The sequence below is a fragment of the Lolium perenne genome, chromosome 7, assembly GCF_019359855.2.
Source record: "Lolium perenne isolate Kyuss_39 chromosome 7, Kyuss_2.0, whole genome shotgun sequence".
Taxonomy (NCBI): Eukaryota; Viridiplantae; Streptophyta; class Magnoliopsida; order Poales; family Poaceae; genus Lolium; species Lolium perenne.
Window position 1 is genome coordinate 81,293,079 of NC_067250.2, and position 25,744 is coordinate 81,318,822.

The window sequence follows — 25,744 nt, forward strand, 5'->3', positions numbered from 1 at the left end:
ATCATCTATCTGTAATTCTATATGTTGTGTTTGTTGGGATCCGATGAATAGAGAATACTATGTTATGTTGATTATCAATTCATGTCTATGTGTTGTTTATGATCTTGCATGCTCTCCGTTATTAGTAGATGCTCTGGCCAAGTTGATGCTAGTAACTCCAAGAGGGAGTATTTATGCTCGATAGTGGGTTCATGTCTCCGTGAATCTGGAGGAGTGACAAGAACCTCTAAGGTTATGGATGTGCTGTTGCCACTAGGGATAAAACATTGGTGCTATGTTCGAGGATGTAGTTACTGATTACATTACGCGCAATACTTAATGCAATTGTCTGTTGTTTTCAACTTAATACTGGAGGGGGTTCGGATGATAACCTGAAGGTGGACTTTTTAGGCATAGATGCATGCTGGATAGCGGTCTATGTACTTTGTCGTAATGCCCAATTAAATCTCACTATACTCATCATAATATGTATGTGCATGGTCATGCCCTCTTTATTTGTCAATTGCCCAACTGTAATTTGTTCACCCAACATGCTGTTTATCTTATGGGAGAGACACCTCTAGTGAACCGTGGACCCCGGTCCAATTCTCTATCTTGAAATACAATCTACTGCACATCTTGTTCTACTTGTTTCTGCAAACAATCATCATCCACACTATACATCTAATCCTTTGTTACAGCAAGCCGGTGAGATTGACAACCTCGCTGTTTTGTTGGGGCAAAGTACTTGGTTTGTGTTGTGCAGGTTCCACGTTGGCGCCGGAATCCCTGGTGTTGCGCCGCACTACATCTCGCCGCCATCAACCTTCAACGTGCTTCTTGACTCCTACTGGTTCGATAAACCTTGGTTTCTAACTGAGGGAAACTTACTGCTGTACGCATCACACCTTCCACTTGGGGTTCCCAACGGTCGCGTCTTTGTACGCGTGTCAAGCTAAATTTCTGGCGCCGTTGCCGGGGAGATCAAGACACGCTGCAAGGGGAGTCTCCACATCCCAATCTCTTTACTTTGTTTTTGTCTTGCTTAGTTTTATTTACTACTTTGTTTGCTGCACTAAATCAAAATACAAAAAAATTAGTTGCTAGTTTTACTTTATTTGCTATCTTGTTTGCTATATCAAAAACACAAAAAAAATTAGTTACTTACATTTACTTTATCTAGTTTGCTTTATTTACTGTTGCTAAAATGGGTACTCCTGAAAATACTAAGTTGTGTGACTTCACAACCACAAATAATAATGATTTCTTATGCACACCTATTGCTCCACCTGCTACTACAGCAGAATTCTTTGAAATTAAACCTGCTTTACTGAATCTTGTTATGCGAGAGCAATTTTCTGGTGTTAGTTCTGATGATGCTGCTGCCCATCTCAATAATTTTGTTGAACTTTGTGAAATGCAAAAGTATAAAGATGTAGATGGTGACATTATAAAATTAAAATTGTTCCCTTTCTCATTAAGAGGAAGAGCTAAAGATTGGTTGCTATCTCTGCCTAAAAATAGTATTGATTCATGGACTAAATGCAAGGATGCTTTTATTGGTAGATATTATCCCCCTGCTAAAATTATATCTTTGAGGAGTAGCATAATGAATTTTAAACAATTAGATACTGAGCATGTTGCACAAGCATGGGAAAGAATGAAATCTTTGGTTAAAAATTGCCCAACCCATGGACTGACTACTTGGATGATCATCCAAACCTTTTATGCAGGACTGAATTTTTCTTCGCGGAACCTATTGGATTCAGCTGCTAGAGGTACCTTTATGTCCATCACTCTTGGTGAAGCAACAAAGCTTCTTGATAATATGATGATCAACTACTCTGAATGGCACACGGAAAGAGCTCCACAAGGTAAGAAGGTAAATTCTGTCGAAGAAACCTCTTCCTTGAGTGATAAGATTGATGCTATTATGTCTATGCTTGTGAATGATAGGACAAATGTTGATCCTAATAATGTTCCGTTAGCTTCATTGGTTGCACAAGAAGAACATGTTGATGTCAACTTCATTAAAAATAATAATTTCAACAACAATGCTTACCGGAACAATTCTAGTAACAACTATATGCCATATCCTTATAATAATGGCAACGGCTATGGTAATTCTTATGGGAATTCTTACAACAATAATAGGAACACACCCCCTGGACTTGAAGCCATTCTTAAAGAATTTATTAGTACACAAACTGCTTTTAACAAATCTGTTGAAGAAAAGCTTGGGAAAATTGATATACTTGCTTCTAAAGTCGATAGTCTTGCTGCTGATGTTGATCTTTTGAAATCGAAAGTTATGCCTAATGAAAATCTTAATAATAAAATTGTTACTACAGCAAATGCCATCCAAGTTAGAATTAATGAGAATATAAGATTGATGGCCGAATTGCGTGCTAGGTGGGAAAGAGAAGAAAATGAAAAAGAAGATAAAATAGATAAAGTTTGGACTATTACCACCACTAGTAATGCTAATGCTACACATGTTGCTGCACCTCCTACTATTACTAATAAAATAATTGGTGTTAGCAATGTTTCCACTTCTAATGCAAAACGCGAAAAACTGCCTGAAACTGCTAAAACTGCTGAAATTGCCTGTGATAAAACTGCTGAAATTTTTTCCAACATTGGGGATGATGATCCCATTGCTTTAGATTATAATGGTTTGAATTTTGATGATTGCCACATCTCTGAAGTTATAAAGTTCTTGCAAAAACTTGCTAAAAGTCCTAATGCTAGTGCTATAAATTTGGCTTTCACAAAACATATTACAAATGCTCTCATAAAAGCTAGAGAAGAGAAACTAGAGCGCGAAGCCTCTATTCCTAGAAAGCAAGAGGATGGTTGGGAGCCCATCATTAAGATGAAGGTTAAAGATTTTGATTGTAATGCTTTATGTGATCTTGGTGCAAGTATTTCTGTTATGCCTAAGAAAATTTATAATATGCTTGACTTGCCACCGCTGAAAATTTGTTATTTGGATGTTAATCTTGCTGATCATTCTACAAAGAAACCTTTGGGGAAAGTTGATAATGTTCGCATTACCGTTAACAATAACCTTGTCCCCGTTGATTTTGTTGTCTTGGATATTGAATGCAATGCATCTTGTCCCATTATATTGGGAAGACCTTTTCTTCGAACTGTTGGTGCTATCATTGATATGAAGGAAGGTAATATTAAATATCAATTTCCTCTCAAGAAAGGTATGGAACACTTCCCTAGAAAGAGAATGAAGTTACCTTTTGATTCTATTATTAGAACAAATTATGATGTTGATGCTTCGTCTCTTGATGTTACTTGATACACACTTTCTGCGCCTAGCTGAAAGGCGTTAAAGAAAAGCGCTTATGGGAGACAACCCATGTGTTTTTACTACAGTACTTTGTTTTTATTTTGTGTCTTGGAAGTTGTTTACTACTGTAGCAACCTCTCCTTATCTTAGTTTAGTGTTTTGTTGTGCCAAGTAAAGTCGTTGATAGTAAAGTTCATACTAGATTTGGATTACTGCACAGAAACAGATTTCTTTGCTGTCACGAATCTGGGCAAAATTCTCTGTAGGTAACTCAAAAAATTATGCCAATTTACGTGAGTGATCCTCAGATATGTACGCAACTTTCATTCAATTTTAGCATTTTCATTTGAGCAAGTCTGGTGCCTCAATAAAATTAGTCAATACGAACTGTTCTGTTTTGACAGATTCTGCCTTTTATTTTGCATTGCCTGTTTTGTTATGTTCGATGGATATTTCGATTCCATTGACTTTCAGTAGCTTTGTGCAATGTCCAGAAGTGTTAAGAAAGATTATGTCACCTCTGAACATGTATATTTTGATTGTGCACTAACCCTCTAATGAGTTGTTCTAAGTTTGGTGTGGAGGAAGTTTTCAAGGATCAAGAGAGGGAGATGATACAACATGATCAAGGAGAGTGAAAGCTCTAAGCTTGGGGATGCCCCGGTGGTTCACCCCTACATATATCAAGAAGACTCAAGCGTCTAAGCTTGGGGATGCCCAAGGCATCCCCTTCTTCATCGACAACATTATCAGGTTTCTCCCCTGAAACTATATTTTTATTCCATCACATCTTATGTGCTTTTCTTGGAGCGTCGGTTTGTTTTGTGTTTTTGTTTTGTTTGAATAAAATGGATCCTAGCATTCACTTTGTGGGAGAGAGACACGCTCCGCTGTAGCATATGGACAAGTATGTCCTTAGGCTCTACTCATAGTATTCATGGCGAAGTTTCTTCTTCGTTAAATTGTTATATGGTTGGAATTGGAAAATGATACATGTAGTAAATTGCTATAATGTCTTGGATAATGTGATACTTGGCAATTGTTGTGCTCATGTTTAAGCTCTTGCATCATATGCTTTGCACCCATTAATGAAGAAATACATAGAGCATGCTAAAATTTGGTTTGCATATTTCGTCTCTCTAAGGTCTAGATAATTTCTATTATTGAGTTTGAACAACAAGGAAGACGGTGTAGAGTCTTATAATGTTTACAATATGTCTTTTATGTGAGTTTTGCTGCACCGGTTCATCCTTGTGTTTGTTTCAAATAACCTTGCTAGCTTAAACCTTGTATTGAGAGGGAATACTTCTCATGCTTCCAAAATACTTGAGCCAACCACTATGCCATTTGTGTCCACCATACCTACCTACTACATGGTATTTCTCCGCCATTCCAAAGTAAATTGCTTGAGTGATACCTTTAAATTTCTATCCTCCACCTTTACAATATATAGCTCATGGGACAAATAGCTTAAAAACTATTGTGGTATTGAATATGTACTTATGCACTTTATCTCTTATTAAGTTGCTTGTTGTGCGATAACCATGTTCACTGGGGACGCCATCAACTACTCTTTGTTGAATTTCATGTGAGTTGCTATGCATGTTCGTCTTGTCTGAAGTAAGAGCGATCTACCACCTTATGGTTAGAGCATGCATATTGTTAGAGAAGAACATTGGGCCGCTAACTAAAGCCATGATCCATGGTGGAAGTTTCAGTTTTGGACAATATCCTCAATCTCAAATGAGAAAATTAATTGTTGTTACATGCTTATGCATAAAAGAGGAGTCCATTATCTGTTGTCTATGTTGTCCCGGTATGGATGTCTAAGTTGAGAATAATCAATAGCGAGAAATCCGATGCGAGCTTTCTCCTTAGACCTTTGTACAGGCGGCATAGAGGTACCCCTTTGTGACACTTGGTTAAAACATGTGCATTGCGATGATCCCGGTAGTCCAAGCTAATTAGGACAAGGTGCGGGCACTATTAGTATACTATGCATGAGGCTTGCAACTTGTAAGATATAATTTACATGATACATATGCTTTATTACTACCGTTGACAAAATTGTTTCTTGTTTTCAAAATCAAAGCTCTAGCACAAATATAGCAATCGATGCTTTTCCTCTTTGAAGGACCATTCTTTTACTTTTATTGTTGAGTCAGTTCACCTATTTCTCTCCACCTCAAGAAGCAAACACTTGTGTGAACTGTGCATTGATTCCTACATACTTGCATATTGCACTTGTTATATTACTCTATGTTGACAATATCCATGAGATATACATGTTACAAGTTGAAAGCAACCGCTGAAACTTAATCTTCCTTTGTGTTGCTTCAATGCTTTCACTATGAATTATTGCTTTATGAGTTAACTCTTATGCAAGACTTATTGATGCTTGTCTTGAAGTACTATTCATGAAAAGTCTTTGCTATATGATTCACTTGTTTACTCATGTCATATACATTGTTTTGATCGCTGCATTCACTACATATGCTTTACAAATAGTATGATCAAGATTATGATGGCATGTCACTCCAGAAATTATCTTTGTTTATCGTTTACCTGCTCGGGACGAGCAGGAACTAAGCTTGGGGATGCTGATACGTCTCCGACGTATCGATAATTTCTTATGTTCCATGCCACATTATTGATGATATCTACATGTTTTATGCACACTTTATGTCATATTCGTGCATTTTCTGGAACTAACCTATTAACAAGATGCCGAAGTGCCGATTCTTTGTCTGCTGTTTTTGGTTTCAGAAATCCTAGTAAAGAAATATTCTCGGAATTGGACGAAATCAACGCCCAGGGTCCTATTTTGCCACGAAGCTTCCAAAAGACCGAAGAGGAGACGAAGTGGGGCCACGAGGTGGCCACACCCTAGGGCGGCACGGCCCAGGTCTTGGCCGCGCCGACCTGTAGTGTGGGCCCCTCGTGTGGCCCCCGGACCTGCCCTTCCACCTACAAATAGCCTTCGTCGCGAAACCCCCAGTACCGAGAGCCACGATACGGAAAACCTTCCAGAGACGCCGCCGCCGCCAATCCCATCTCGGGGGATTCAGGAGATCGCCTCCGGCACCCTGCCGGAGAGGGGAATCATCTCCCGGAGGACTCTACGCCGCCATGGTCGCCTCCGGAGTGATGTGTGAGTAGTCTACCCCTGGACTATGGGTCCATAGCAGTAGCTAGATGGTTGTCTTCTCCCCATTATGCTTAATTGTCGGGTCTTGTGAGCTGCCGAACATGATCAAGATCATCTATCTGTAATTCTATATGTTGTGTTTGTTGGGATCCGATGAATAGAGAATACTATGTTATGTTGATTATCAATTCATGTCTATGTGTTGTTTATGATCTTGCATGCTCTCCGTTATTAGTAGATGCTCTAGCCAAGTTGATGCTAGTAACTCCAAGAGGGAGTATTTATGCTCGATAGTGGGTTCATGTCTCCGTGAATCTGGAGGAGTGACAAGAACCTCTAAGGTTATGGATGTGCTGTTGCCACTAGGGATAAAACATTGGTGCTATGTTCGAGGATGTAGTTACTGATTACATTACGTGCAATACTTAATGCAATTGTCTGTTGTTTTCAACTTAATACTGGAGGGGGTTCGGATGATAACCTGAAGGTGGACTTTTTAGGCATAGATGCATGCTGGATAGCGGTCTATGTACTTTGTCGTAATGCCCAATTAAATCTCACTATACTCATCATAATATGTATGTGCATGGTCATGCCCTCTTTATTTGTCAATTGCCCAACTGTAATTTGTTCACCCAACATGCTGTTTATCTTATGGGAGAGACACCTCTAGTGAACTGTGGACCCCGGTCCAATTCTCTATACTGAAATACAATCTACTGCAATACTGTTCTACTGTTTTCTGCAAACAATCATCATCCACACTATACATATAATCCTTTGTTACAGCAAGCCGGTGAGATTGACAACCTCGCTGTTTCATTGGGGCAAAGTACTTGGTTTGTGTTGTGCAGATTCCACGTTGGCGCCGGAATCCCTGGTGTTGCACCGCACTACATCTCGCCGCCATCAACCTTCAACGTGCTTCTTGACTCCTACTGGTTCGATAAACCTTGGTTTCTAACTGAGGGAAATTTACTGTTGTACGCATCACACCTTCCACTTGGGGTTCCCAACGGTCGCGTGCTGTACGCGTGTCAATGCTCTCTTTTGCTTCAAATACTATTTCTTGCGAGTGCATCATTAAAACTGCTGAGCCCATCTTAATGGCTATAAAGAAAGAACTTCTTGGGAGATAACCCATGTGTTTATTTTGCTACAGTACTTAGTTTTATATTTTTGTTTTGGAAGTTGTTTACTACTGTAGCAACCTCTCCTTATCCTAGTTTTGTGTTTTGGTGTGTCAAGTAAAGTCTTTGATAGCAAGGTTGATACTAGATTTGGATTACTGCGCAGAAACAGATTTCTTTGCTGTCACGAATCTGGGCAAAATTCTCTGTAGGTAACTCAGAAAATTATGCCAATTTACGTGAGTGATCCTCAGATATGTACGCAACTTTCATTCAATTTGAGCATTTTCATTTAAGCAAGTATGGTGCCTCAATAAAATTCGTCTTTACGGACTGTTCTGTTTTGACAGATTCTGCCTTTTATTTCGCATTGTTTCTTTTGCTATGTGGGATGGATTTCTTTGTTCCATTGACTTCCAGTAGCTTTGAGCAATGTCCAGAAGTGTTAAGAATGATTGTGTCACCTCTGAACATGTGGATTTTTGATTATGCACTAACCCTCTAATGAGTTGTTTTGAGTTTGGTGTGGAGGAAGTTTTCAAGGGTCAAGAGAGGAGGATGATATACTATGATCAAGAAGAGTGAAAGCTCTAAGCTTGGGGATGCCCCGGTGGTTCATCCCTGCATATTTCAAGAAGACTCAAGCATCTAAGCTTGGGGATCCCAAGGCATCCCCTTCTTCATCGACAAATTATCAGGTTCCTTCTCTTGAAACTATATTTTTATTCGGTCACATCTTATGTACTTTACTTGGAGCGTCTGTGTGTTTCTTGTTTTTGTTTTTGTTTGAATAAATGCTTGTGTGGGAGAGAGACACGCTCCGCTGGTTCATACGAACACATGTGTTCTTAGCTTTTAATTTTCATGGCGAAGGTTGAAACTGCTTCGTTAATTGTTATATGGTTGGAAACGGAAAATGCTACATGTAGTAATTGGTAGAATGTCTTGGATAATGTGATACTTGGCAATTGTTGTGCTCATGTTTAAGCTCTTGCATCATATACTTTGCACCTATTAATGAAGAAATGCATAGAGCTTGCTAAAATTTGGTTTGCATAATTGGTCTCTCTAAAGTCTAGATAATTTCTAGTATTGAGTTTGAACAACAAGGAAGACGGTGTAGAGTCTTATAATGTTTACAATATGTCTTTTATGTGAGTTTTGCTGCACCGCTTCATCCTTGTGTTTGTTTCAAATAGCCTTGCTAGCCTAAACCTTGTATCGAGAGGGAATACTTCTCATGCATCCAAAATCCTTGAGCCAACCACTATGCCATTTGTGTCCACCATACCTACCTACTACATGGTATTTCTCCGTCATTCCAAAGTAAATTGCTTGAGTGCTACCTTTAAACAATTCAAAATTTATCACCTCTGATTTGTGTCAATGTTTTATAGCTCATGAGGAAGTATGTGGTGTTTATCTTTCAATCTTGTTGGGCAACTTTCACCAATGGACTAGTGGCTTCATCCGCTTATCCAATAAATTTGCAAAAAGAGCTGGCAATGGGATTCCCAGTCCCAAATTAATTAATAAAAATAGACACTCCTCCATGGTATGTGATTGTTGGACGACACCCGAAGGATTCGGTTAGCCATGGCTTGAGAAAGCAAAGGTGGGGAGGAGTGTCATCATAATAAAACTAAAATAAAAAGGCACTCCTTCATGGTATGAGATTGTTGGCAGGCACCCGAAGGATTCGGTTAGCCATGGTTTGTGAAAGAAAGGTTGGAAGGAGTGCCACACAAAAATAAAAATAAAATGGGAGCCGCTCTTTGAAGGTTTGTCTGGCAGGGGGGTTAGAGTGCCCACTACCATTCGTTGACAACAACAAACACCTCTCAAAATTTTACTTTTATGATCTCTATATGTTTTCAAAATCAAAGCTCTAGCACAAATATAGCAATCGATGCTTTCCTCTTTGAAGGGCCATTCTTTTACTTTTATTGTTGAGTCAGTTCACCTATTTCTCTCCATCTCAAGAAGCAAACACTTGTGTGAACTGTGCATTGATTCTTACATACTTGCATATTGCACTTGCTATATTACTTTGCATTGACAACTATCCATGAGATATACATGTTACAAGTTGAAAGCAACCGCTGAAACTTCATCTTCCTTTGTGTTGCTTCAATGCCTTTACTTTGAATTATTGCTTTATGAGTTAACTTTTATGCAAGACTTATTGATGCTTGTCTTGAAAGTACTATTCATGAAAAGTCTTTGCTATATGATTCATTTGTTTACTCATGTCATTTACATTGTTTGGATCGCTGCATTCACTACATATGCTTACAAATAGTATGATCAAGGTTATGATGGCATGTCACTCCAGAAATTATCTTTGTTATCATTTACCTGCTCGGGACGAGCAGGAACTAAGCTTGGGGATGCTGATACGTCTCCGACGTATCGATAATTTCTTATGTTCCATGCCACATTATTGATGATATCTACATGTTATATGCACATTTTATGTCATATTTGTGTATTTTCTGGAACTAACCTATTGACGAGATGCCGAAGGGCCAGTTCCTGTTTTCTGCTGTTTTTGGTTTCAGAAATCCTAGTAAGGAAATATTCTCGGAATTGGACGAAATCAACGCCGAAGAGCTTAGAATCCCCGGAAGCATCCAGAACACACGAGAGAGGCCAGAGGGGGGCCACAGGCCCACCAGAGCATAGGCTGGCGCGGCCTAGGGGTGGCCCGCGCCCCCCTATGGTGTCGTCGCCTCGTTGACCTTCTGACGCCGCCTCTTCGCCTATAAGAAGCCCCTCGACCTAAAACCTCGATACGAAAAAGCCACGGTACGAGAAACCTTCCAGAGCCGCCGCCATCGCGAAGCCAAGATCTGGGGGACAGGAGTCTCTGTTCCGGCACGCCGCTGGGACGGGGAAGTGACCCCGGAAGGCTTCTCCATCGACACCACCACCATCTTCATCAACGCTGCTGTCTCCCATGAGGAGGGAGTAGTTCTCCATCGAGGCTCGGGGCTGTACCGGTAGCTATGTGGTTAATCTCTCTCCTATGTACTTCAATACAATGATCTCATGAGCTGCCTTACATGATTGAGATTCATATGAGTTTTGTATCACTATTCATCTATGTGCTACTCTAGTGATGTTATTAAAGTAGTCTATTCCTCCTCCATGATGTAATGTTGGCAGTGTGTGCATCATGAAGTACTTGGTTTATGCTATGATTGTGATCTCTTGTAGATTATGAAGTTAAGTATTACTATGATGGTATTGATGTGATCTATTCCTCCTTTCATAGTGTGATGGTCACAGTGTGCATGCTATGTTAGTACTTGGTTTGGTTGTGTTGATCTATCTTGCACTCTAAGGTTATTTAAATATGAATATCGAATATTGTGGAGCTTGTTAACTCCGGCATTGAGGGTTCTTGTAGCCCTACGCAATTTGTGGTGTTCATCATCCAACAAGAGAGTGTAGAGTCTAGCATTTATCTATTTATTCTGTTATGTGATCAATGTTGAGAGTGTCCACTAGTGAAAGTTTAATCCCTAGGCCTTGTTCCTAAATACTGCTATCGCTGCTTGTTTACTGTTCTACTGCATCTGTACTGTCCGCAATATTACCACCATCAACCACACGCCAGTCCTGGGCAGCAAAGCACTTTTCTGGCGCCGTTACTACTGCTCATACTTATTCATACCACCTGTATTTCACTATCTCTTCGCCGAACTAGTGCACCTATTAGGTGTGTTGGGGACACAAGAGACTTCTTGCTTTGTGGTTGCAGGGTTGCTTGAGAGGGATATCTTTGACCTCTTCCTCCCTGAGATCGATAAACCTTGGGTGATCCACTGAAGGGAAACTTGCTGCTGTTCTACAAACCTCTGCTCTTGGAGGCCCAACACTGTCTACAAGAATAGAAGCTCCCGTAGACATCAGTGACGATAATGTTCGAAGGGATTTCTCCGAACCACCTGATGAAATCATGAGGGATCCTTAGCCGGTTGAAGGTTGGCTTGAAGACGATGCGCAGGAACTGGTCTGGCCCTACGTTCGGCTGGAAGTGGCCGACGTTAGCCGTCCTTCGCTTCTTGGACGGTCCCTCGTCGGGGGTCTGAGGTGACCCAAGCTTGAGCTTCTCAGTCTGCCACAAGAACACATGCCATTAGAGGTGTGCCTCCTCACAAGTATATAGATGAAAACGAACATTGGAGACATGTGGTTCCTCATATATGTAGGATCACATGGCAGCTCAAGGGACTGCCCTCAAACTAAGTCTAGTGTGCAAGATATCACACACCCTCGACTAAGTTTGAGGGCAGCACCTTGCCTTCCAGTGTGCCATTGTTGAATCATTGGCCAATGCACTAGACAAACCAATACGAGGCCTCATATATGTAGGATCACACGACAGGCAAAGGGACTGCCCGCAAACTAAGTCTAGTGTGCAAGTAATATGACACACACGACTAAGTTTGAGGGCAGCACTCTGCCTTCCGTTGTGCCATAGTTAAATCATTGGCCATTGAACAACTGAAGAAGTACAAACATGGAAAGCAAGGTAACATAGCCCTCATAGAATAAGCACATATGGATGAGATGTTTGACCTGAAGCAATGGCATGGTGATGTTCAGTCATGCCATAGGTTCTGATCAATCATCTCCTCACACTATGATTACCCGTTACAATCATCGGCCTAGTTCAATCAGAAACTACACAATCTACAACAAATTACCGCGACTCATTCCGCACATCAATCTCAACATGCTAAACCCCAGCACAAAAAACCCTTCCCCTCTTTGCATTCGCAGTAAGATCTTCCAGTTTCAGCAATCCAAAGCCCGATCTAGGAAGGATCTACCGTAATCCGATACTAGAGTAACAAATCTAAGCTAATTGAGGCCGTCAAAAGCAAGAACTGGACAAGAATATCAAAAAATGTGGACAAACAGCTTGCAAACGTCAATCCGACCGCTATCCTACCGGAAACCCTACTAGATCTAATGTGCATGTTGTCGGAAATCCCCGAGAATGGCATGTTCTGCCAGAACGAGTACGAAGGTGAGAAGGAGAGGTCGTTACCGCCATTGTTCCGGCCGAGGATGAGCTCGAGGTCGCGGGCGAAGTCGAGATGCCGATGAAGACTGCGGAGCAGATTGCGGCCGATGTCGCGGTGCTGCTCGCCGAGGTCCCCTCCTCCGGTAGTGGTGCTCCTCCGTGCGGTGGTCCGGCGGATTGGTCGGTGGGAGCGGAACCGCCGGGTGATGTGATAATTTGGGGGAGGTGAGAGTGCTGTCGTGTCTAAGAGGAAGGAGAGGGGGAGCGGTGAGGCTAATTATGGCGCGTGTTCCTGAAAGGATGCGGTGTTTCCGCCTCCCTTCTCCACATGTGCAGGCTTCTGGCCGCAACGGGCCTGGCCCCGGAGAAACTGCCATTCTGGGCGTTCCTCCAGGGCCTGTACCGGGGGTGCTTTAAAACTCGGTTCATGCAAGAACGCAGTGGGCTGCATGCATCCAAACGGGTCGAAAATTGTGAACCCGATGCGAGCCAAGGAGAATGCAAGCAACCAAACGTGCCCATAAACATCAAGACACGGCTAGTACAGTGCAGGATGACGGGGGCAAGCTAACTGCCAGGCTGACTGTCGTCTTAGCCTGCAAAATTCAAATTAAACATGCCTGTGCACACGGAGCTTAATCCTTCAGAAGGTCTGGTCAGAGGAATCTTCGTATCAGATTGTCATATATGCGATCGAGAAACTCTAGTTCAATTTCTTATGGTATTTTTTCGATAAAAAGAATATATTAATATCAAAAGATACAAATTACACCTAGTATATGCAACAACGCAACATCCTAATGGTTGTACGGATGCACACAACTAAAAAGAGAAAAGAAACTAATAAATAAAAGTCCCACCACAGTATCCCAGGTATAGCTACATCAATACATCCACCACCAAGACAACACCTGAAATACAGAATCTCCAAAAGCGACGCCTCCAAGAAGGAAACAATGCACCAGCATCATCGCCGCCCGACCAAAGATCTTAGGTTTTCACCCTGAAAATAGTCCATGCTCTCAAAACAATGCCTCCAATAAGGTTATTGCCAGACACAACCAGTTAAGGTCAGACATTGGGTTTTCACCCTGAAAAGTAGGATTGTGAACTTCACCTGTGTTGCCGCCCCCAATTTCATACCACTGCTGAGAACCCCAGAACACCAAGAAGTTCCTCAACATCGCAAAGACATGGACCTTCTTTAGCTAATCCCCCAATCCCGCCTTCTCCTTCTGACTTCACCATGGACCAAAAGTCTCTTGATGTCAACACAGAGCTTCACGCTGCTCCCTCCAGAACCAAACGGTCGGAATAAAAGCATGAGTGCGTGCGACCGAATACCACCCGAACCTGTGAACTCCAGGCAAAAGATGCACTGTTCCATTTGCTATCGGAGCCTTCCGAAACTCATCACTCCGGCAAGATGAAGAAAGATCGACATCCGGAACGTCTTCATCTTCGCGAAAGAAGAACCCTAGGACCACCACCATGAAAGCCGGAACGGACGGCCCCCACACTGCCGCCATGACTGGGAACCACAATCCATCTTCCTCCCCCAACCCGACCTATGGAGGCCGGCAGTCGTCGGGATAGTGGCTACGCATGCCCACGACGCGGAGACGGCCGGCTGCTTCCCGCCAGGATATCCTGGCCGAGCCTCATTGCCGCCACCCCGTGACCATGTACCTTGCTACCGCCGCCCGAACCCGATGCCACCCTTCCGCCTCAACGAGTTATGCCACACCACCGCGTCCCCCGCCATGATCCAGGTGATGTAGCCGAAGGCCACCACCACCAGACCCGCCGTCCACCGTCGCCGCCCCTGAAAGACCCTGCCTCTGCACGAAGGGGAGTCCATGGGCGCACCACCACTGCCCCTGCCTCTGGCAGCCGGGCATGGCTACCACCACCGACCCCGGCGGCGGTAGCGGCCGGGAAGAAGAAGATCGGATGCCTTCTAGGGTTTGGGTCGTCGCCCGGAGCCGCCTCGCGTGAGACGACCCGGGGCAAAGATCTGGTGGGGAGGAAGGAGTAGGGGAGGGAAGGGACGGTGGTGGAGGTTGGAGGGGCGGTGGTGCAGGGAGGGTTCGGGTGGGGAGGGAGGCGGCGATGCAGCGAGGGGTCGTGCGTGCAGCGGCGCAGGGGTGTTTCACCGCCGCCACCACCACTTTACATTTGTTGTATGCAAGTGTACATGTTGTATGTTAATTTATTATGATCATTTAATAATATATGTTCCAATAATATGGTGGCATTTTGGGCAGCGGCCTGAATCATTTCGAACACAAAAATATGTTTGTTTTGTTAGGTTGGGCAACATACAGACAAGCAGCAAGAGTGCAAAACCCACTTTTGCTAAAAAAATAATAATTATAACTTAATTTGCATAGGGAAAATCCATCAACGATGGAAATAGACCGCAGAGCTTCGGCATCGCTCCATCTGAAACCAAACGATCAGACTAACATAGTTGTGCGCGACCGAATACCATCTGATCTGGCAATCTCCGGCCTGTCGTCCAATAATGATCGTCGACGGAGCCTTCCGGAACTCGACACTCCATCCAGATCAATAAAGACATGCAACAAGAGGTTCTTCATCATGGCATGAGAAGGTCCTAGGACCGTCACCTTTATTTACGCCGAGCCCCCACGCAAATAGCCATCAACGGCTGCCCGAGGGCCTTCGCGGACATCACCGACTAATGGAAGGAGAAGGCATCAAGGTTGGGAGAAGGCCACCGATCATAGGCAAGGCCATAGATCGAGCGCAAAAAACGCCGCCTCCTACCAGCCCCACCACCCGTAGATCCACCAACAAAGCCCATCGACCGCTACTGCCCGCCAACAGTGCTGGAGATTAGAGAGGGCCCGCCGCCACCTGAGATCTTGGGAAGCCCTACAAGGTCCACCAGCGCCGCACCACAAGGAGTTTTCCTAGTGATGGATCCGATGGCGGGGAATGGACAAGGACGCGAGAGGGGGGCGAAGGCCGGCGGCTCGTGGCCGCCCAGTGCGGCCTTGCGGTGGTCGCACGGGGTCGGGAGAGGAGAAGGGGTCGTGAGGTGAGACACGGGTATCATTTGCATTTTTCCATAGAGACCACTATATCAAGATATAAATAATAGATTCCAGGTGTCACACTCCATGTGGGAAACAAGAGAACAATATTAAGAAAACAAAATAACTGAAATCAACGAGACTAGCTCCAATCACCTAGACATAAAGCCATCTAACCATCAAACCACAATAAAGTTTTATGCCCATACCTAACAACCAGAAAGAGTAACAACTGAAAGGATATGTACATAAAAAGTATGATCACCACTCTTGGGATTACAACTTATTCTCCTACACCATATATACATGCTTGCATCAAAAAAGATGACACTGAAAGCCTTTAGGATAGGGGTTCAATTAAGGCCAAACCTTGGATTTTCATCTTAAAAGATAGGACTCTCTATTACACCAACGGTGCCATCCCCACTTTCCGATGTTGTTGCTGCAAGTCAAGAAACGCATCAAGCAGAACACCGTCTTAACGCGAGAAGACCCAAGGACCACCTCTATATCAAAGTAACACAAACAACCTTTTTATTGAAGTTGATGTAAGGCAATGATGGCAAAGCCCTCAACAAAATCTCAAATATCTTTTTCCCATAAAAGACGCTTTATTATTACTTAAAAGGACAAAAGCTCAAATATAGGTCTTTAATCTTCAGAAGCTCAGCCCAGGAAGCCGAGTCAGACTACTCATGCCTTAAAAATCTACAAGTTTACCCTGTATATATTTCTTTTTCACTATATCTTGCCATAAAACCTTCGTCCATGATGCTCTGTTTTTTTTAAATAATGTTGTATACCCTATAGAAATCTGGCCACACATGTCAAATACGCTATTAAGGGCTCGTGTTAGCCCAAGACATCTCTCGATCCAAGGCTTGTGGAGAGATGCAGAAGTGGCGCGCCTTCGGCACGTCTTTCTCCGCTCCGGCGACATCGAGTTGCTCAAGGACTGGGTTGTATTTTTGCTCTTTGTTGGATTCCTTTTTGTTCCTGTCGTGCTTTAATATCACCAGCCGTTTCCTCGCAAAAAAAAAAATTTCCGCCGTGGCTAATCCAGCTGTAACTTGTTAGTCCAAAAGCTGAGATCAGCTGCAAAATTTATTTTGATTATAGTTTACCTGCAACTTTTGGTGCTCATGCAATTTTCTCTTGTACAAGACCCCTTCATCGTGCCTTCTAGTTTTTTTTTTCTTCGAGAAAACAGCAGAACCACTTCAAATTTATTTACGGCTATCTTATTCCTTCTAGTTTTTTCAAAGGACTAACCAAAATATCCCATCGGATCTCAAAAGAAATCATGCCATTTGTCCCATCTACTCACGGTAGTTCACACCATTTATTCACTCAAAAAATACATCACACCTTTGACTCGTGCGAGGTAGTGCTACACTCCCACTAGCCTTCCTTAATCCTTCAGACCACCGGTGCCTTGCTTGGTGAGTGCCTCTCCTCGTCTTCCTCTCCTGCCTACAACATTCTGTCCGATCGTACTGCAGAGTTCTTGCGCGTCGTGAAAGGTTCAGATTTCTCACCATGCTGTTGTTATTCTGTGCTAGCTTGTGACTGTTCTTGTTGGTTGGTTGGGGAATGATAAGATAATTAAAAAAATTCACCAGTAATAAAGATTGGCCTCTGTGTTTTTTTACAGGGTTAAAGGGAGTCTCCTCGTTTGTTTGTAAAATTACCTCTCGGTTGTGAAATTTATTCCAATTCTTTTGCTGTTCTCCTTCCTAAAGGGCAAAAAAAAAAAAAAAAACAACATTTCCCCCCTCAACGATTTATTCGCTGTGCATGGGTTTCTCTTTGGAGGTTAGGAAGAAATATGTGTTCTTTGCAATGCTTTTCTAGAAACCTTAAAATTTGTTTTTTTTTTCTAGAAATCCTAATATTTGATTTTGGTGTGCTTGTCAGAAATCAGAAATTGCAAGTTCAGAACTTGTGACTCGTTTTGTTCATCATTTGGCAGTTGGAGTGAATGTGTTGCTTTTTTCATGGGTTTCTTCTGGGAACTTTTCCACCATTTTTTGTTCTTAGATTTCTTATTCCAGCTCTAGATTTCAGTATGTATTTGTGTGAGTGTCTTTCTTGATGTGGATTGCTGTCAGGTCGCATTATTTGCATGGATAGTTGGGCAGACACTGTTCCTTTAGCTTGTACCTTGTAGCCCTGCAATGGTCATGGTCAGTGTTGATGCCCTGGCTACTTTTGTGAATATCAATTTTATAGATAATAATTTTGCAAAGATCATATGCTATTGATTCCTCTCGTTCCATCCACTAGGAGGTAAAATAGCTAAGCACACATTGTCCAATCCCCAACTCTATTATTAGTACATAGGTTTCCAGTTCTTGTCAATCAAAATCCATGAAATGAGCAATAATGAGCATGCGGGGCACCGTAAAATGTGAACCCTTCTCTGTAGATGAATTTCTGGATGGTCCAAATGAAAAGTGTGTTATTATGCTTGATGTCCATTCCGTTACTATCGTGGATGGTGCAAAAAAGATATTATCAGTGACATTGCTGTTTATTATACAAAAATTCAGTTTACTTTGCTCTGTTTCGACAACAGGTGTAGGGCCACAAAATGGTGGAATAAGCCTTGTGTTGACTTTTGCCTTGATGAAATTGTAAATGACCCATTTGAGGTGTTCTTATGCTTATTGTCCGTTTTAAATGACCTATAATATGCTTGTGATGCTCTGCTAGCCACTGAACCTGCAGGCTATATGGCCGACATCGTTGATGTCTTAATTTTTAAACTTCAGTCAAAGATATGCTACCATAGGGATGCAAATGTCGACTACCTGGAAATCAAGGCTATGATTGATAAACTCATAGAAGAGAACAAAAAGTTCCGGGATGAGAAAGTGGAATACCTGGATATGATTAATATGGTCATAGATGAGAAGAAGAATTTGGTGGATGGTTATCAAGGTTCGTGATCTTTCATTAGTATTGTTCATTTTTTGCTCCTAAATTAGTGCGTGAACCTGCAGTTAGGATCCTGACTTATGAAGCTGGACTCCCGCAGTAATCAAGGATCAGGTGGCATCAATGGAGAAGCAGCTTGTAACTGTAAAGAATGAGCTTGCGGCCGCGAAACATGAACTTGTTGAGGCAAAAGAGCAACTTGTAGCGGAAAAACATGAACATGAGGCGGCAAACCATGAGAATGTGGTGGCAAAGGAGGAGCTTGTGGTGGGAGAAGAGAAACTTTCTCAAAAGAACGAAGAGCTGGATGTTTTAAGGAAGAGGCTTCAGGAGACTCAAGCCATGCACACTCAGCTTCTGCAACAGAAAGGAAGTGCTCCTGGTCCTGAGCCTGTACCTTCGAGAAGGGTAAACATAAACACTAAGGCATGCAGCCTTTGTCTTGCACATCATCACTCATTCAAAATGAACAGAAATTAAATTTTGGAGTTTCTAACTTAATCCTTTGTGTTCTATGATGATACTCTTTCTTTACAAGCATATCAAACTTAAAGTTCAGTACTTTTCCTTCTTGTTCGATTTTATTGTGATTATAGAAGTCTCTCTTTGTAAGCAGGTAACAAGGTCAACACATAAACGGGAAATGCTGCTCCAAGGACCATTGGTAAATGATTCTGACAGAAATCGCCTAAAGAAACGCAAGTCCTATCCACAACTGCTTAATTACCCGGTCATTGTCCAGAGGGCAAGCCGAGGCAATGACTTGGAGCCTTGGAGGTGGTCAGGCAAATGCTGATCAAGGTTCGATCATAAATCCCTGAACTTTGACTGAGCATCTACCTAGATACTGCATACATTCGCGATACATTCTATATCCATGAATTCGATGTGAGCATAGCATACACATACATGTTGCATACTACATTTGTAAATTTGAGGTACATGAGAGTTGGACATTTGATTTATACCGAATTTGTATTCCAGGGGTTCACTGAAATTGATGCTGCCTCGCATCTTGGGATAAAGGAAATGGGAAAATTAAGTGAGAAGCCGTTCCTGGATGCTTGTGCTATGAAACTGCCTCCTAGTCAATCTGGGGCGAAAGCTTCTGAACTTTACAACCTGTGGCTGGAGCTGCTCAATAACCCAGAATGGAAGCCCTTCAAGACAGTCACAGTTGATGGCAACCTTCAGGTAAAGCTTTTTTTTAGAAAGATACGGTTAACACTTTGGCACCTTGAAGCATGTATATTATCATTTTATGAGGTTAACAGAGCATGTGTGCACCTTTACGTGACTAGGAGGAGGTCATAGATGTTGATGATGATAAGCTGCAAGAGCTGAAGATGGCATGGGGAGAAGGCCCCTACAATTCTGTCATTGGTGCATTGGTGGAGAGAAAACAGTACAACACCGACGGAACAGAGCGTGCCGTTGATTTTTGGAACTACAAGGAAGGGAGGAAGGCCACAGTTGAGGAGTGTGTTGAGTATATCTTAGACCAACTGAAGGAACTCAAACAGCTCCGTAGGACATACTGACATACAGCCGTCTCGCTGATTCTGCTGTAAGTGTATTGTCTGACATGAGCATGCCAACACTACATGAAGTTTGCCCTGACTCCTGAATCTCCTGATTGGAGCATAGGAACGGTTTGGTCACTGCTTTTTGGTTTAAGATTTAAGTATTTCATCTTCTAAAACATCAAACTGGTACTTATTACCAAATGTGCCAAATACCTTGTATTGTCAGCGGTACAAAGATGAAAAAATCTGACAGATATTGGGGTTTTGTAATTTTACATGGTTCATATTGTCAAATCTTATAGTTTTCAAGGAGCCAGAATAGAAGGTATTTGGAGTTGGTATTTTGCAGCTAAATCTGAGGTTTTTTGTTTAAAAAAAAATTAAAAGAGGCTTGCTTAGTGTCCCCCCACCTCACCAAAACTTGAAGGGTTAAGTTTTCCCCTGTACCTTCTTTTTTTAGCCCGCAAAAATCTATATAAAACCGGAAATTCAATTCGGCTCCCGGGTGCGTATGCTCCCTCTACCAAAAAATCATATCTCAAAATGTCGAAAAATTTGGTCAAAAAATTCTACATGTACATCTTCATAATATACGTGCGTTCGTTAAGTTTCACGAAAAACCAATATTTTGTGTGGTCTATATAAAAAAGAGAAAGTTTATCTTATGAAAAGCATTATTTTTAGCACTGAATTTTGACTTTTTTACACACATCACATGATAAGTCGATGTTTTATGAAACGACTTTGTGAGCACGCGCGTAGCACGTGAAGATGTACGTGCGAACTTTTAGTTTCAATTTTTTTTAAATTTAAAATGTATGTAAGATGCATTTCAAAATATAGGGAGCATATACACCCATGTTCCAAAACACCGCTCCCTAAAGCCGTATAAAATCCTATAAATCCCTGTATACTCTCGTATAGATGTACTAGTGTACTCAATGTTTCTACCAGCCGATGTTGGCCGACAAAATATTTACCTACATACGTTTCGGTTTTCAACATACACCGTTCTCTGCGCTTATGACTGTTGAACATTGTAAACTTAAACGGATGGCTACTCTAGAGCTTATACTTATGCCTTTTTATTCACTTTTAATCATTGCACCCCTAGTTACGAAGAGTTACGAAGAGATCATGCCCCTTCATGTGTTTCAGTTCACCAAAATTTGAAGGAAGGGGGGACACCGAAGAAAACGTGAAATTAAAATGCTATTTTTGATTATTAGTTTTGAAGAAACGAGCTATGTGCAACTCGCTTAGGGCATCCACTATGTGCAAAAAAGCACACTATCAGTTCTATGTGGCAACCCTTGTAGTTCACCTTATACATATAGTAGCTATCTACAAAGTTCACCTTAAGCTTAAGATCTACCATAAACTTGTGGGTTGTCCATAAGAATTTTTTTAAAAAATTCTCTATCCTTCTCTCTTGCATGGTGTGTATTTTTAATGATATGTAGGTCCTATCTTATAGCAAAGTACACCTTACATATTGTAGCTATTTCAATAAGCTATGAGAGGATCCCATCTTATAGCAAAAGTTATCCTCGTACATAAGTGACGCTCTTACCCTTGTGGCTACCGGGGGAGCGACTGAAATTGCCATTAGAGGCACGCATGGATACGTACGTCAGCTAGTCACCTCAGCATTCAGCTCGTCGGATTAACGGCGTGGCACATCAGATGTGACACGCCGGATTACTAATCAACGAGTGGACACTCTCTGCGGTCATCTTCTGCCGTGGAGGTGGAATGGAATATATCCCGACGACCGACGACGAGTGACGACGGCCAGAGTAGACATCACAAAGGCACTCGCCGGTCAGTTTCCGGTGCCAGCGCTCGCACGGCTGCCAGAGGCTCGGAAGATGATGACCTTTTTTGGTTTCCGCAAAGAAAAAAGATGGCTTTTTGTGTGTGCAATATGCTGCTCACATGCATGATCAAGTGGTTCGGTTTCGTACAGGGGCGGAGCCAGGATTTAAGTATAAGGGGGGCGAAAAAGGCGCTAATTAAAAAAAGAGAAAAAAAATGTATGTAGCTTCATCAATACGTTTATAATATTCAATAGCTTGCCTCATCGATCACTGAGGAAAATACATGTTTTTGTACTTAAATTTAATTTTTCAACTGTTAGTCTCGTCGAATATGTTTGCAATGCCATAAGAGGTGAACAGATTTAGAACCAAGTTTTATAATTGCTGTTGTCTTCCTTTTCTTCTTATGTTTTAAAATTATTCCATTTAATAGTCTGTGTTGTCAATATCGATAATTGATTCAATCGTTGTAGTCGGATTATATATTATACATAGTTCCATTTGGAACTTCTTTCTAAAATCTTGGATTAAGGGAGCAATAATAACAAAACTAAGAGAAATAGATATCTATGCCAGTCTGCGAGTTAACCAAGAGTGACATGCGGTTGTCTGTCATATCATATAGAAAAAGCACTATCAACTAGTAGGAAAACAATCTTACGTGATGAACAGAAGGGCAGGCTTTGGTGCGATCGATGGCACAACATCGTGGCGGCCAGCCGGACGGATCGACGCCGGCACGGCAAGGCACCGGCGCCATCTCCTGGTCTCGTCTCCTAGCGCCATCGGATAGCGGCGGCAGTGGCGGCGGCGGCGGAAGATGCAGCAACAGGTACCCTAGGCCCTAGCAGCGAGCAATCGATCAAGCGATCACGTACCTGTATGCCGATGGACAGATTAGTATACGGAAAAATAACATCAGACCATGATGGTCTTGGCAGATGGGCTACTGGGCCTCTAATTAGCTAGACCCACGTCAACTGAATGAGGTTTGGCCTAATTAATCAAGCTTCTGTAGCGCACATACACTATACCAGCTGCTGTACGATGTTGAGGGGGGCGAACCATTGGGGGGGTCTAGCCCCTGCTCGCCCCCTGCCTCCGCCCCTGGTTTCGTACATGGGGCCGGTACACCCTCCCGCACCCCTCCCAAACCCTAAACGCACCCTGCCGCCGCCGTCGGTAGCGCCACCGGGCAAAGGCCGCGGGGCGTGGCGGCGGCGGCGGCCTCTCCTTGTTGCCGCGCTGGGACGGCGACCGGGATCCCTCGACGCTCGCTGCGGCCGGTCGGACTTGGTGATGGGCGGCGGCGGCCGGACCTGCGCGACGGCCAGAAGCGGCAGCCCCTTGCCTTCCGCCGGATCTTCACCGCAGCATGCCGGAGGGGCTGGTGGCGGGCAGCGGCCAGGCCATGATCTGCGCCACTTTCCCCCCGCCTCTCGGCCGTGTGTGGAGGCGATCTCGGGTTTCTCTCGCGCCACGAGGTCGCCCGGGGCAGCAGCCTTGGGTCCGACGGTGGAGGTGGCCATCTTCTTCGTCGGAGAGGGTCGGCCTGCGGTTGGTGGTGGTGGATCTATCGATCTATCAACGCATTCCGGCGGCGTGATGGAGGAGCTTGGAAGCCGGCGTCGGTGTCGCCGGTGGTGGGTTGGAGTGGCCAGCCCGGGATGGTCGCCGACGTGGGGGTCCAACCTGAATAAAGGCGGCGGTCCTAGGGCCTCTCTTGTGTGAAGAGGAGGACCTACCGGAGGCCCGGACTCGTGATCTGACCGGAGTGTTGAGTTCCGGAAGGCTCCGCCGATGAATGTAACAGTGCTTTTGCCTGGAGTTTGTTGGATTGGAGGTATTCGGTCGTGCGCACCCATGTTTTTATTCCGACCGATTGGTTCTGGAGGGAGCGGCGCGAAGCTCTTTTTCTTTGATTGACATCAAGTGACTATGGATCCATGATGAAAGTCGGAAGAAGAGAATTTCATGAAGGCCAGAGGGGAGGACTAGCTAAGGGAGGTTCAAGTCTTTGCGATGTTGAGGGACTTGCTTGGTGTTTCGGGCTTCACAGCAGCGGTATGAAAGTGGGGGCGACAACACATGTGAAGTGCAGAGTCCTACCTTTCAGGATAAAAAAAACCCAAGGTCTGGCCTTAATTGGTTGTGCCTGGCAATGTCCTTGGTGGAGGCATTTGTTTTGAGAGCGGGGACTAATCTGTAATTCAGGTGTTGTCTTGGCGGTGGATGTATTGCTGTTGTTAGGCCCGAGATACTGTGGCGGGACTTTTATTTCTTATTTTTCTTTTCTTGTTTTTGGCTGTGTGCATCCGTAGTGCCATTAGGGTGGTGCGTTGTTGCAGATGCTGGGTGTAATTGGTATCTTCTTGATATTAATATAATCCCTTTATCGGAAAAAAATGCATGATCAAGTTATAGGGTCTTTTCAGGTCCCAAAACAGCATTACCGCCTCGAATTAAGCCGCTGACAACGGGTCACGGGATGGTGATCTCGTGTGGTGGCTCGCCATGGCAGCGACATCACCTATGTACGTTATCTCCCACCTCGAGAGGTGCTCGAGAGCTCGACTTGCCCATATGGAGAACGGGCCGAGTCAAGCAGCCACGACAAATCGCCGTGGTTCGAGGCTGCCACGGCGCTGATTTGCGGGTCCCTTTAGCACCGTATTAAACCGTTACTGCGGCGAGGGGCCATGAAGACCAGCTCGGTCAAGCTAAAACAGACGGAATGCTCAGCTCCTGACTCACGATATCGACACGCACATACAAATAACACAAACCTAAGAAAAAATTCCGAATTCCCTCTATAAAACCGTCCTATCGCGCTCCACCATCCTCTATTCTATGGAGACTAGTATTCCCGTCGGTTGGAGGCATGCGGCCAGCGAAGACCGTCGCCATCGTCTTTTCCACTCGGTTTTGGAACTGCCGTGGAAAACCGGCTGATCCCTGCCGGAAAACAACATGCGACGTCGCAATCCTTACGAACCCCTTTCAAAGACTTGGAAGAGCATCGTTAGGTGGTCAACGTGTTGGTTGCGTCCTCACAAATCTGGTGTAATCATTCATGGCGATCATATCCGTGCAGGGAATTGGCTGTCATCCTTGATGTCAACTACTAATACTACGTAGTAGAATTGTTCAGCTGTTCTAGAGAATTGGATCGATTCAACTTTTCGCATATGGCTATGGAATATTTAAAAGCCCTGAGAAGGTCGCTCGCGGTTTGGCAAAAAGTGCTCTAATATTTTTTTTTAAAAGGTGCTCTCATAACCAAGACAAGCTGACCAGGGCATGCACAATGCTAACCGCTTATATGGACGCTAACAAATTAAAAATAATATTAAGAACTTGCAAAATCCTCTAAGGGCTTTGCTTGCAAATGAGAAACGACTTTGTCTTATGCACGTCGTTGCGTTTCAATATGGTTGAGATATCCAAAACATAATGAAACTAAATGATACGCGACAACATGAATCTTAAAGCACGAAACCGGGTAAATCCGATGGCATAAATATGCACGCGAGTTCCCGTGCACGGAATAGTCGCCGGATTCCGCTTGCAAGTCGTTGGCCTCTCGGTGAAGACACTTTGGAGATGGCAACACAATCTTCATTCAACCAATATGAATGACGGCATAGTAATAAGATTAGTGAAGCATGAGTGCAACATGTAATTTCTAGTGTTGCAATTCTGTGTTTCATCTTCTATTTTACATGGCCTTGTGAAATGAAAATTTGTACTTAAAATGCTCATGCTATAATACTTTTTTTTAAGGTGCTCTCATAACC

At 43.3% G+C, this 25,744-nt stretch overlaps 1 protein-coding gene across 1 annotated transcript; it reads left to right on the top strand.

The window, feature by feature from the left end:
* Positions 1–16,956: 16,956 nt before the first annotated feature.
* Positions 16,957–20,397, top strand: LOC127312920 (factor of DNA methylation 2-like). Its single transcript, XM_051343455.2, has 6 exons — positions 16,957–17,103; positions 18,392–18,604; positions 18,702–19,009; positions 19,218–19,402; positions 19,586–19,795; positions 19,903–20,397. The coding sequence occupies exons 4-6, from the start codon at positions 19,391–19,393 to the stop codon at positions 20,140–20,142; spliced, it is 462 nt and encodes a 153-aa protein (XP_051199415.1). The 5' UTR covers positions 16,957–17,103; positions 18,392–18,604; positions 18,702–19,009; positions 19,218–19,390; the 3' UTR covers positions 20,143–20,397.
* The last annotated feature ends 5,347 nt before the right edge of the window (positions 20,398–25,744 follow it).